Here is a 13,501-nt window from a genome sequence, read left to right on the forward strand (position 1 = left end):
AGCAGGGGTCAACAAATAGATCAGACCTGGGGACAAATTCCCACAGAGCAAATACTCTTTGTGCCAGACCCCACCTTAACAAACACTCCCAAACTGTCACACAGTTTAATGGACACACTCATTCACTCTTGGACACCCTAATCCAATTACCTACTCTCTCACATCACATACATGTTAAGTATAAGCAAGAAAAGAAATGGGCGATTTCAACAGTGTTTATAAAGAATGATACTGTATGGTAATCACGGACTATTCATTTATCATACCATGTGTATGTGTTAAATTTATTCACTACTAGCAAAATACCCGCGCTTCGCAGCGGAGAAGTAGTGTGTTAAAGAGGTTATGAAAAAGTAAAGGAAACATTTTAAAAATAACGTAACATGATTGTCAATGTAACTGTGTTGTCATTGTTATGAGTGTTGCTGTCATATATATATATATATATATATATATATATATATATATATATATATATATATATATATATATATATATATATGGCAAAATACCCGCGCTTCGCAGCGGAGAAGTAGTGTGTTAAAGAGGTTATGAAAAAAAAAAAAAGGAAACATTTTAAAAATAACGTAACATGATTGTCAATGTAATTGTGTTGTCATTGTTATGAGTGTTGCTGTCTTTTATATATATAATATACACACACAGACACACATAAACATATATATACATATACATATATATATACATATCTACATATACACATATCTACATATACACATCCACAAAAACATATATATACATATACAAATTTACATATCTACATATCTACATATATATATATATATATATATATATATATATATATATATATATATATATATATATATATATACTGTATATAAACATATGTACTTATTGGCTCCTGTATTTAGGATATAGCAGGTTGGATAATGGACGGATGGACATCTGTATGCATAGCCGTATTTGGCCGTTTTCGTTTTTTTTCTTTGTTCAGTAATATTTCAGTAAACCCGGAGCTTGTCAGTTCAAATCCTGGTACTGACACCACTGTGTGACCCTGAGGAAGTCACTTCCCCTGCCTGTGCTGCAAAAAACAAAAGTAATGTAACAAATTGTACCTCAGATGTTGTAAGTTGGTGGAATAAAGGAATAAGTAAAATAAATAAATATGTATTATACACATAGGAACTATTCATTTATTTTCAGTTAAGTCATCTGCAGCAAACTTTTATAAATGAGGGTTTCTCATTTTTAGATAGTGCAAACTGTTTCTTCTTCATTGACGTTTTCTCTTGGAGAGCTTTTTTAATTTCATTGAAAATGAAAGCAGCAGCTGCCAAAATATGTAGCTTTCTTATTAATTTTTCAACATTGTGTAAAATAAATGTATAAAGTAACATAAAAGGTTTAAATACTGGTTATTCTTTTACACTAAAATATTACTAAAGAGATACAAAAAAAGTAAAATGGATATGTTCTTTTTCTTTAAGGAGATTAAATATTACTGAAGAAAGAAAAAAAAAAATTAAACAGCCAAATGGGGCTATGCATACGAACTTAAAATGTTTAAATAAAACAGAAATATATATTTTATTTTTACTTGCTTAACTTGTGGAGGGTGTATCCTGTAGCAAAGCCGTAACTTTTTTCGTGAAAGCCCGTTTCAGTCAATAAGTCTTAAAAAAACGTGTAAAGATATTGACAATAAGCTAAGTCATCTGCAGCAAAGTTTTATAAATGAGGGTTTCTCCTTTTTAGATAGTGCAAACTGTTTCTTCTTCATTGACGTTTTGTCTTGGAGAGCTTTTTTCATTTCATTGAAAATGAAAGCAGCAGCTGCCAAAATATGTAGCTTTCTTATTAATTTTTCAACGTGAAAGCCCGTTTCAGTAAATAAGTGTTAAAAACAGGTGTAAAGATATTGACAATAAGCTACGCAAACCCAGGAAGACATGGAATCGTTTAAATCAAGTATCATTACATCTTCCTTTCTTAAAGAGAAGGCAGTACTTATAAGCTTACATATTTATATATAGACATACATATATATATACATATATATCTGAAGCCGTGCAAGCACACTCTTGAGAATGCAACGTATAGTTGTACAGAAGAAAAGCAATCTTGCCTCAAATGAATGGAAACCTTTTGTAGGTCTACGAACTTAATTTAAACTTTAGGTTTACACGGTGCTTTCTTTCCGAATTACCTGCACTCATGAATATGTCTGTATGTGTCAGTCGGTCAAATCCACGCGCTTCGCACCGGCGAAGTACCGCTTTTAAATTTTTATTAAGAAGAAAACAAAACCTTTTTAAATTGAGGGAAAATATACTAATAACAGTTTGTTAAGGATCTGTTTTTTTGTGAAGCTGCCTTTACTCGAGTGATCACTTCGACCTGACTTGGTGGCCAAGTATAAGCGTTACCTCGTAGGTAACCACCCATACAATCAGATTGTGAATCAGACTACGAATGCCGTGAATGTAATTACACACTCACTGCACCTGCTTACGGTAATCGAACCTCGGACGTCAGCGCTAGAGGGGCTTAGCAGCGGTGAAGTATTGCTTTTAAATTTTAATTAAGAACAAAAGAAAACCTCAGAGCTTCGATTCCCGAAAGGGAAAGGTTATGGTTGGACAGCAAGTGACGTAACATCAGCCACGGTGCCTTCAGTTGTGAGAAGCAGATCATAGAATGATTGAAAATAGTTTTGCATTTACCTTTTTAGTAAAAGGCGAGCTTTTAAGCCTGAGAAATCACCCCGTACATGCACACGTTTAATTGCACATGTGTAAATATGTATGGTTACACAGTATTAAAAGACAGTGAACAACATCAGTTACCTTTGTTCCCGCATTTGATAAAAGGCGAGCCTTTAAGCCTGAGAAATCACCCCGTAAATGCACACGTTTAATTGCACGTGTTAATATGTATGCTTACACAGTATTAAAAGACAGTCAAAAATTAACGTCATTTACCTTCGTTCCCGCGTTTGACTCGTGCTGTAAATCTCTTCCTTGTTTTTAGTTCACGTGATTACGTAGGAGGCGTGATGACGCGATACGTGACTCCGCCTCCTCCATTAGAGTATATGGACAAAAAATATGTTCCAGTTATGACCATTACGCGTAGAATTTTGAAATGAAACCTGCCTAACTTTTGTAAGTAAGCTGTAAGGAATGAGCCTGCCAAATTTCAGCCTTCCACCTACACGGGAAGTTCGAGAATTAGTGATGAGTCAGTCAGTCAGTCAGTGAGGGCTTTGCCTTTTATTAATATGTATAGATTTCTTTCTGTTCATCAACCAAAATACACAATGTTTAAAATCTCTTCTAAAAAAAAATAAAAAAATCAAATATCAGTGCCACAAAAATTGGTGGCTAATACCATGATTATTCAGGATATTTTCATTTACACAATATCTTTACTACTGCATTTATCAGGTTTGTCACTTGTTGTGTCTGAAACATTTGCTGTTTTACAATTTAAGCTTTCATCAGTATACGGAGGAAACATTAGCTAGATAATTACACTTACTGAAGGGACAAGTCAAATTAATTCAAATGTCACAAAGTCATTATGATTTACTAGTTTAAATCAACCTTTTTTCCCCCAATAACGTGTTCCAACTTTAAGGATACTTCAGTGAAATCAAACTTATCAGCTGAAGATTAAAACAGGTTTCAATATTTATGTAAAACAGCCATTGTTGTGTCGTTTTGTAGGACCCCCCCACCCCATACGACAGGTGACAAAATTTGTTACAGTAATCCCTCCTCCATCGCGGGGGTTGCGTTCCAGAACCCCCTGCGAAAGGTGAAAATCCACGAAGTAGAAATCATATGTTCATATGGTTCTTTTTATATATTTTAAGTCCTTATAACTCTCCCACACTATTATAAACATTTCCTGCACAATTATACAACATAAACCCTTTGTGTTCTCTTAGATATTAGGTAAGATTCGTTGAAATTATGTATGTAAACAGTTTATATACAATAAAACCTAAATATTATTTTAAAGATATCGAGCGTCTCCGATATCACATATGTTACAGCCATTACGACAGACAGGCCACCAGCAATAAATACGTACAATGCAAGAAAAATTGTATACAGTAAAATGTGTGTACAGTGACACTAAACTATGTACATGTAAAAAGTACTGTACATAGATAATTAATTATGGTTACTCACCAACAATGACACGACGACTTGTCCGATAACGATGAGTTTAATTTTACTGCACAACAAAGGATACCGTTACAGCTCTTCTAAAGGAACCTCTTCAGGCGACTGTGTAGCACCGCCGTTGTTCTTCTTCCAGCACTCTTCAATCCAAATCCCTAAAGCAGATTCCATCCAGACTACTGCTTTATCACGTCCACTTGCAACTCGTTTTGCGTCCTGGTTAAAGGACACTGCGGCCGTAGATCTTATATGCTTTTCCTCCTTTTTAAATAAAAAGAATCGTGGACTCATTGATGCCGTAATGGTGTCCTGCAGTGGTGTAGCTGTTCCCTTCCTTCAACATATCCAAAACTTTTACCTTTTCTGCAATCATTTGCATCTTCTGTTGGCGCTTGGACACGGCCCCTGAAGCAGTAGCAGGAGCACGTTAATGCTGAATGAGTGAGATGAGACTTCCTGGTTAATGCAGCACTCAGTCGCTGAGCCAATCAGCACACAGGAACTTAACTGTGTGCTCTGATTAGGTAGCTTCTCAGTCATCCGCCAATAGCGTCCCTTGTATGAAATCAACTGGGCAAACCAACTGAGGAAGCATGTACCAGAAGTAAAAAGACCCATTGTCCACACAAACCCACGAAGCAGCGAAAAATCCACGTTATATATTTAGATATGCTTACATATAAAATCCGCAATAGAGTGAAGCCGCGAAAGTTGAAGCGCGATATAGGGAGGGATTACTGTATTACATAGCCTGTGAAATAAACAACAAATAGTCATTGAATTGGATTGACCATTTCTATAGTGACTAACTGGAGATGGCATCCATTTCTCTCCTGTACTAATCACGTTTGTTACATTTTAGTTGTATTAATAATGAACATTCCCTTCTGCTTCAAAAACCTAACAAACAATACAGAATTAGTATATGACAGATGAAGTATGCTGATATGTTTAAACAATGCAGCTAACTAAATGTCTTAGCAATTACGTGTTTCTGGTAACATGTTCAGAGACTGTATTGTCAGTATGGTATCTCTGTCGTGCTTCAACGCTGAGCTACATGAATGTCTGGTTAATGTGGATGTTCTGAAACAACACACTTTGTTTGGAATGAACAAAAGGAAGCAGCTTAATTCATCACTTTTGTAGAACAGTCTCGGGTACAGAGAAGCCAGTTAGAAAAAATACTGTAGTTGAATGGACACGTTGCCACGTCCATTACATCCAGACAAATGCAAAGCCTCCATTCCTTTATCAGCGCTACATTAAAAACTGCTGCATTCTGCTATCATTTGTAAGTCACTCATTCAAATGCAAGTTGCAGAAATTATAAGTCATAGCTGACTGGCCATAAACTTACATTGCCCTCTCAACCCAAACACAAACCAGAATGGGGTAAATTTAGCAATAACGAAAGCCTATATTACTTTGAAAGAGCAGTTTTATTTCAACTTCATTAACTAAGCAGAATTTTTAAATAATAGGTGTGAAAATTGCAATCCTGAGGGAAAATTCAAGTGACAAGCCTATAATGAAATATTTCATTGTGAATTACTGTTACCACAAGAGCCAACCAAAATCCCTGGATGCCGAGAGAAGTGCACAAGCTGCTCAAGATCAGAAATGCAGCCTTCAGATCTGGAGACAAGGCCGCCCTCATGGTGGCCAGAGACAACCTGTCTCGCACTATAAGGAGAGTCAAGTGGGCATATGTGCAGAGGATTAACAAACACTTCAGCAGCACCAGAGACACACGTCGTATGTGCAGGGCGTTCAGACAATTATAAACTACAAGCCCAACCCACACAGCAGCAATGGTGATGCCTCCCTACCGGATGAGCTGAACAACTTCTTCGCAGAACGAGGTGCAGAACAATGAGCCTGGGAGAAAAGCAACACCTCCCTCCACTAACCAGGTACTCTGTCTCTCCATAACTGTTGTGAAGAAGACTCTATCCAGAGTCAATCCACACAAGGCTGCAGGACCTGACAACATACCTGGTCGTGTGCTCAAAAAATGTGCTAGTCAACTGGCTGGTGTCCTCACAGACATCTTCAACACATCTCTGAGCCAGTCGACAGTCCCAGCATGCTTCAAGTCGACCACCATCATACCAGTGCCGAAGAAGTCATCAGTGACATGCTTGAATGACTACCGACCAGTTGCACTCACGCCAATCATCATGAAGTGCTTTGAAAGGTTAGTCTTGTCACACGTAAACACTAATCTCCCTGCTTCCCTTGACCCTCTTCAGTTTGCATACCGCTCAAACAGGTCAACTGAGGATGCCATATGCTCTGCCCTTCACCTCTCCCTGACATATCTGGATAAAAAAAAAGACATACGTCAGGATGCTATTCATAGACTTTAGCTCCGCCTTTAGCTCCACAATCATCCCTCAAAAGCTGGTTGTAAAACTGAGCAGGTTGGGCCTGAACACCACCCTCTGCAATTGGATCCTGGATTTCTTGACTCTTGACAGAGAGGCCCCAGTCAGTTCGGATAGGCTGCAACACTTCCATCAACATCACACTGAGCACTGGAGCGCCGCAGGGCTGCATGCTTAGTCCACTGCTCTTCACCCTGCACAGACACGCACAACACCAACCACATCATCAAGTCTGCAGATGATACAACGGTGCTGGGACTGATAAGCAGGGATGATGAAACAGCATACAGAGATGAGGTGGAACGGCTGTCTGCATGGTGTGAAGACAACAATCTCTCTCTCAATGTCGACAAGACAAAAGAGATAATTGTGGACTTTAGAAAAATCACATCCTGCCTACATCCCACTCAGCATCAACGGTCTAGATGTGGAAACTGTTATGAGTACCAAGTTCCTCTGTGTGCACATAACTGAGAAACTTACATGGACGCATAACACCTCATCACTAATCAAGAAAGCCCAGCAGAGACTACACTTCCTGAGGCGGCTGAAGCAAGCAAGTCTTCCCCCTTCCATTCTCACCATTCTACAGAGGCACCATTGACAGTGTTCTGACCACTGTCTGGTATGGCAACTGCAACATATCCGACCGCAAGAGCCTGCAAAGGATAGTGAACACAGCAGAGAACATTATTGGGGTGCCTCTCCTTTTACTACAGGACATATTTTACAAACATAGTGTCCGCAAGGCCAGCAGCATTGTGCAGGACCCCTTACACCCCTCACATGGACTTTTCACACTTCTGTCATCTAAGAGAAGATACTGCAGCATCAAAGCCAGATCTGCCAGGCTGGAGGATAGCTTTTACCCCCCAGCTGTTAGACTCCTTAACACCATGCTGCCCCCTGGGATCTTCCACACTGCCTCAACCACCTCTAAAAACAGAAGTTTTATACATGCAAGCCACTTTCCTGCAAAGACTAGTGTGCATGTAGAGAAGAACTAAAAATCTCACACTGACCTTTAAGTATTTTGACACTCTTGATATCCTTTCTGCTGTGAAACATTCTGACATGTCATTGTTTACACGTCTTAAATTACTATTATCATACACCAATAATTTCTATATTATCTATATCTATTAATTATATTACATATCTATTGACTATATTTATGTATCTAGATTGCAAATACCATACATTGCATCAATGTTCATATTGCTAACTAGACGTCAATATTGCTGCTACTTCTTTGTCTCATCTTTGCACAATGTCTTGTCTTGTTTGTGTTTTAATTTTAAATTTAAATCTTAATTTTACTTCTATTTTTAATTTATTATTTGCACTTCATGTTGTTACACTGTGGACCCTGAGCTTCGCAATTTCGTCTATCTGTATACTTGTATATGGTTGAGATGTCAATAAAGTTCACTTTGACTTTGAATTCTCTCTAGTACATTGCATATATTGTTAATCTAAATGAGCACCAATTCCTTTCAAACTCTTAGCAGGAGTCCAATTTTATAGATGTCCGATGTTTGCAGATTCTACATAATTTTGAAATAAATTTTAAAAAAAAACATGTTAAGAGTAGCAATTTTCAATCGGTATGCTGTGGTACACTGGTGTGCCACAAGATTTTTTTTAAAACAAATTAAAGACTTCTTTAAAGAGATACAACACAAAAGTCTACAACACAAATTGTATACCATTTTATATGATGTATATATCATTTTAATAATATACCTATACTATATTTGAAATATAAAGCAATAAATGTATAATTTCATGCATTTCTAACTAGTTTACATGTCTCAACTTGATAAAATATTTGTATACTAAAAACTTTTATATAATCAATTTATATGAACATTTTCTTCAATAATACACAAATTATGTTTATGTTGCATGTGCATCATGCTGTGTACTTATTTCAATGAATGTGTCTTATTGTCGAACACATCTAATGTCCTTATTTATCCCCCACTATGCCGAAGCTGAATTTGACCATACATAATCACGTATAATAATAATTCTTTACATTTATATAGCGCTTTTCTTGCTATTCAAAGCACTTTGCAAAAAGCACTCAGGGATGATCCAGGACACAAACCCATCATCACCTTACTGCAAGGCAGCAGCACTACCACTGTGCCACCTGCTCAAAATACACCTGATAATGCACCTGATAATTTTGAATATTATTTTTTTATTACAAAAAGCCACTTTGGAGCAAAAAGGGTAGGTAATTACTATTGTTATTTTTTTCTTGTAAATCAATCAAACTTATACCTATTATTTGTCAATTAATTAATTAGCTTATGTATGCCACATGATGAGAAAAGGTTGAAAATCGCTGTGTTAGAGGAAGATGCTAAAAAAAGCTTGCATGTTGACTGGATGTGCCCTATGAACCACCAACTGATGAACATGGACTTCAGTGTCTGATGGGTGACCTTGCTAATTTCCTACCTCCAAACAGAAAAAGTTGCTTTCTTTTTCTTTATTCATGTCTGTTTTGCTGGCTCTCTGTCTCTGTCAACTCAGTACTCGTTTGTACCAACTGTACAATCACAAGATTGTAGTCCATCAGGAAGAGGAATTTCAACATCACTTGCACTCATCATGAAACACTCAGAAGTGGCATCTGGGTTCAGAAACTCCTGGGCTATCAGCCCTAGAAGGACACAGAACAATAGCATTCTCTTTATCTCAAACATCTGTCCAACAGTGTCTGCAAAATCCACTAATTCCTGGATGAAATCAGCCTCAGTGACCTAGTGATCTGAAAGAATGCTGTTTCATTCTTCCTTGTTCTCTAGGACTTTCCTATCTTTTGCTGCATATTATAAGGTTATTGGGCATTTTCTACAGGGCTCGTTGTGGAAAGTGTAGTTTATCTCTGCACCTGCATAAATGCTGGTGTCTGGGCCAAAAACGATGTTACCAAAGTTTACTGGTAGCTGACCTTGCACACCTTAAAAAAATTAAGTCTACACCCCGTAGGTCCTTCCACACCCCATTCATTGCCATCTATAAGCATGGCAAACTTCTGTTTGTTTCCCAGCAGACCCCCCACTGTGTAACTCTCTCTTTCTGGTGCTTGTACCTACTTCAGGAAAACGCTCTACATAAAAGGGCAATACTGCCACCTAGTGGTTTATTCATACTACCATTGAAAATAACATCTGCCAATGTTTATGTCAAAATCCATTGCTGGCAATACAGAGATTTGCAGTCTTTACACACAGCATGTAAAATTAACTTTCAACTTTTTGGATTTTTTGAAAATTAAAATAATAAATGCATATTCCAAGCTGAATATTTTCTTAAATTACACAAACTATGCATCTTTTTATATCAGGCTTTTTAAAATCTATTCATATAACACATAATTGAAACTTCAGCGTAACAAGACTACAGAAACATCAGAACTAGAAATGGATTGAGGAGGGGTATATTTCTTTTATTTAAAATTTAAACAAGCAAATGCCATAAAGTAGAGGGAAATAAATAACATTGACATAAAGTGTGCATTTATAAAATACATACAAGTCGGACCCTAGGTTACAAATAAGTTCCATTCCTGGAGATGTTTGTAAATCAATTTTGTATGCATTGCAATTTGGAACTTAAACTGAAAATGTCCGCTAATTAAAAAAAAAAAAACAAATAAAAGAAAAAAAAAAACTAATCAAAAATGCATGTCTGATTATTTGTTTTAAAGAAAAAATGTTTCCAACAGTGAAGCGGTACTACTAAACTTTAAACCACAAAACACAAATAATTTAAACTAGAATGAATTACAGGTATGTACAGTATATCAACCTTATACTTAAATATCCTACAGTTTTTGATAATGACAAAGTACCTGATAGATTTGGAAAATGCATAATGATCACACCAAACACTAACTGATGATGGATCCCTCAGCAGTTACAATGTCCGAGATGACATGGTTAGATTACACATTTAGGATGTTAGAAATTACAATCAGCAGTTTCAACTGCTCAGTTGAAGAGCCAGCTGCTGATCGATCCACTTACTTGTATTTGAGCATATTACATTGCTGCACATGTTGCTAGTTATATTCGATGACACATGCTCATGAAAGCACAAAATGATAAAAAAAAGGGTGACAAACTTATGCAATACTATTTGTCACCATTAGTGTGCCAAAACTAGTTTACTTTGTTCATAGGCAAAAAAAAAAAAAAAACAATAGCTGCTAGATAAAAATTAATTGAAATTCAGCAGAAAAGAAAAATGTTGTGGTTTTATGTTCCTGTTCCTATCTGTGGAATGGCCTAAGTCAAGGCTGCCTAAATCTGACATCTGCCAGTATATGCCTTTTTAGCAACATTAAGAAAATACTGACGTGCATAAAAAAATCTACAAAATCTGCTTTTAAATCAATGATAATTAGTGCTGACAGGAACTCAGAGCAAAGAGTACAGGCAAATTTTAAACTGATTTTTTTTTTTTTTTTTTTTTTTACCATGACTAAACATGGAGGTGCAGGTTTGTGGACTACTGGCCATTTCCAATACTTCATGAAAAGAAAATGTTTGGCCCAGAAATAAAACTAAAAGTTAGGCGAGTATCATGTTGCCTTCAGCATTAGATCTCTATAAAGTCGTCTTTTTAAATGTGTGGCTATTTTGAATATCATATATATTATGTTACAAATTTGCTGCAGAAATTCCTGTAAACAGGAAAGACAGTCAGACCTTTGGAGGGAGTGAAGGGAGAAATATTGGCTTTTACATTAAAGAAAGTGGAGTAGTAAAATGAAAAAACAGAATCTGAGGAATTGTGATATGCATGGATAGGAACAGCGGAGTGTGAGAAAAGAGAGTTGCATCTTCTGCATAAGTTAAAAAAGTTCAGACTTTTCTTGTTTTGTCCTGTAATTAAAACAGATACTCCTTGTCAGAGTGTGAACAGTGAGTGTGACATTTAGTTAGCAGCTTACACTTCTAACTGGAAAAAGTACAGATAAAGAATAATTAGCCTTTGCTGCTTAGTAAACAACAAGCTTGTTAGCTTAAGAGACAAATGTGTTGATTTTACATGTAAACGTCTCAATGCTAATCTTTTATCTTCTTGATAAACGCAAACATTTTATTAGAATTTTGGCTTGTAATTAGGAAAAGAATTTTTATTGTCTTTAACAGCATGAGTACAGTGGAACCTCGGTTCACGAACGTCTCGGTACACATACAAATCGGTTTACGACCAAAAACTTCTCCAAACTTTTGCCTCGGTTCACGACCACACACTCGATATACGAACAAGCCAGGTTCCCTTTCGGTTTGTACATGTTCAATCTCTCCCTGTGTAGAGAGAGAGAGAGAGAGAGAGAGAGAGAGAGAGAGAGAGAGAGAGAGAGAGAGAGAGAGAGAGAGAGAGAGAGAGAGAGAGAGAGAGACGCATAAGGTAGAGAAGGCTTGTTTTTGTTTTCTGTTGTTTACAGTGATCGGTTTGTAGCCTGCATTGTTGCAATGTTACTTTTCTTGGTGGTTTATTAAATTACGGATTTTTCAAATGTTCATTTTTTCCCCTGTGCTTAAAACTCATTAAAAAAAAAAAAAAAGTGTTTTTAGCGAGCCAGTTCCTAGCACTATAGCGTGAACTATTGCAGTGTTAGTTTTGTCTGTTGTTCAAGGTTTTCTCAGTGTTATTCAATGTTTTTACATTTAGTTTACTATTATGCTGTGCATTCTATGATATAATTAAATATATTTGTGCTTAAAAATTTAAAAAATATATTTACATACAGTTCGTATGGTCTGGAACGGATTAATTGTATTTACATACAATCCTATGGGGGAAATTGCTTCGGTTCACGTTTTAGAGTTTTAGAACGAATTATGGTCGTGAACCGAGGTTCCACTGTATTATGAATAAATACACATGTTAAAGTTTTAAAAAGTATGCTTTACAAGGATTTTATTTATGTTAGTGTTTTATGGTCACTGAACAATTAGTCCACACAATTTTTTTAAATAAAAAATGAACAGGTAATATATGTGGGATGCAATTTTAATTATATACATAATAAAAAACTTAATATAGAAGATAAGATTTTCACATGGCTGGTATTGCAGGACATGAGTGGGGAAAAAAGTGAAAGGATAACAAAAATAAACCGGCACTGGAATCACTCACTTCTAGTAACAGGAAATTGTTGATTGGTATCAGTACTAAAAAAAAATATATATGGGAGAATCTCTGATAGCTAGCTAGTAGATAACTAGATATAGGAATTTTGGGAGGATATTCATATTGATGACAGTCAATCAGCACGAAAGCAATGTCTGATACACAAAAGATGCACACTTTTTTTTTTTTCACCTCCACATAAATTTACAAGAATGGTTACAAAATGTACATACTTACCTCCAACCTGCTAACTGTTTCTTCATTCCCAACAATTTCATTCAGCTTTAATGGTCTATATTTCTCTACCCTAAGGAAAACACAAGTGAATATAAATGTCAAAAGAAAATGAAGGGTTTGAGCACTCACGGTTAAGAAACTAGATATGGCACTACAAGAGTGTACCGTTTTTTTACTGAACAATGAAATGTCAAGGCAATGCCACAAATCTTGGAACGTTCATTTATAAAAAAGGTTTTCTTACCAGAGCTTTGCGAGTAATGCTCTAAGTATGCCTTATACTCGCTCATCCATTTTAGAATTTAGTTTCCAATGCCAATAAAGGAAAGTAAAATGTAATTAACAGGCATAGCATCAAAACCTTTGTGCTAAACTAAAATTCACAATCACAAAAGCATTTCCTTTCACCCAGCCTTGGTAGGGCTTAATAAATGTAGTACAAATAAATTTGTTAAATGATTGCACAACACTGAAATTGTGATGGGCTGGTGCCCTGTCCAGATTTTGCTTCTGTGACATGAAAGGACAATA

At 36.3% G+C, this 13,501-nt stretch overlaps 1 protein-coding gene across 1 annotated transcript in view; it reads right to left on the reverse strand.

Moving 5' to 3' along the window:
* The window catches only part of rfc2 (replication factor C (activator 1) 2), a 49,516-nt gene that overhangs the window by 30,794 nt on the left and 5,221 nt on the right, over positions 1-13,501 (reverse strand). The window contains exon 2 of the mRNA XM_028807150.2: positions 12,971-13,040. Coding sequence (XP_028662983.1) covers positions 12,971-13,040 — 70 coding nt within the window. The remainder of the gene's footprint in view (positions 1-12,970; positions 13,041-13,501) is intronic.

This window comes from Erpetoichthys calabaricus, chromosome 8 (genome assembly GCF_900747795.2).
Source record: "Erpetoichthys calabaricus chromosome 8, fErpCal1.3, whole genome shotgun sequence".
Lineage (NCBI taxonomy): Eukaryota > Metazoa > Chordata > Cladistia > Polypteriformes > Polypteridae > Erpetoichthys > Erpetoichthys calabaricus.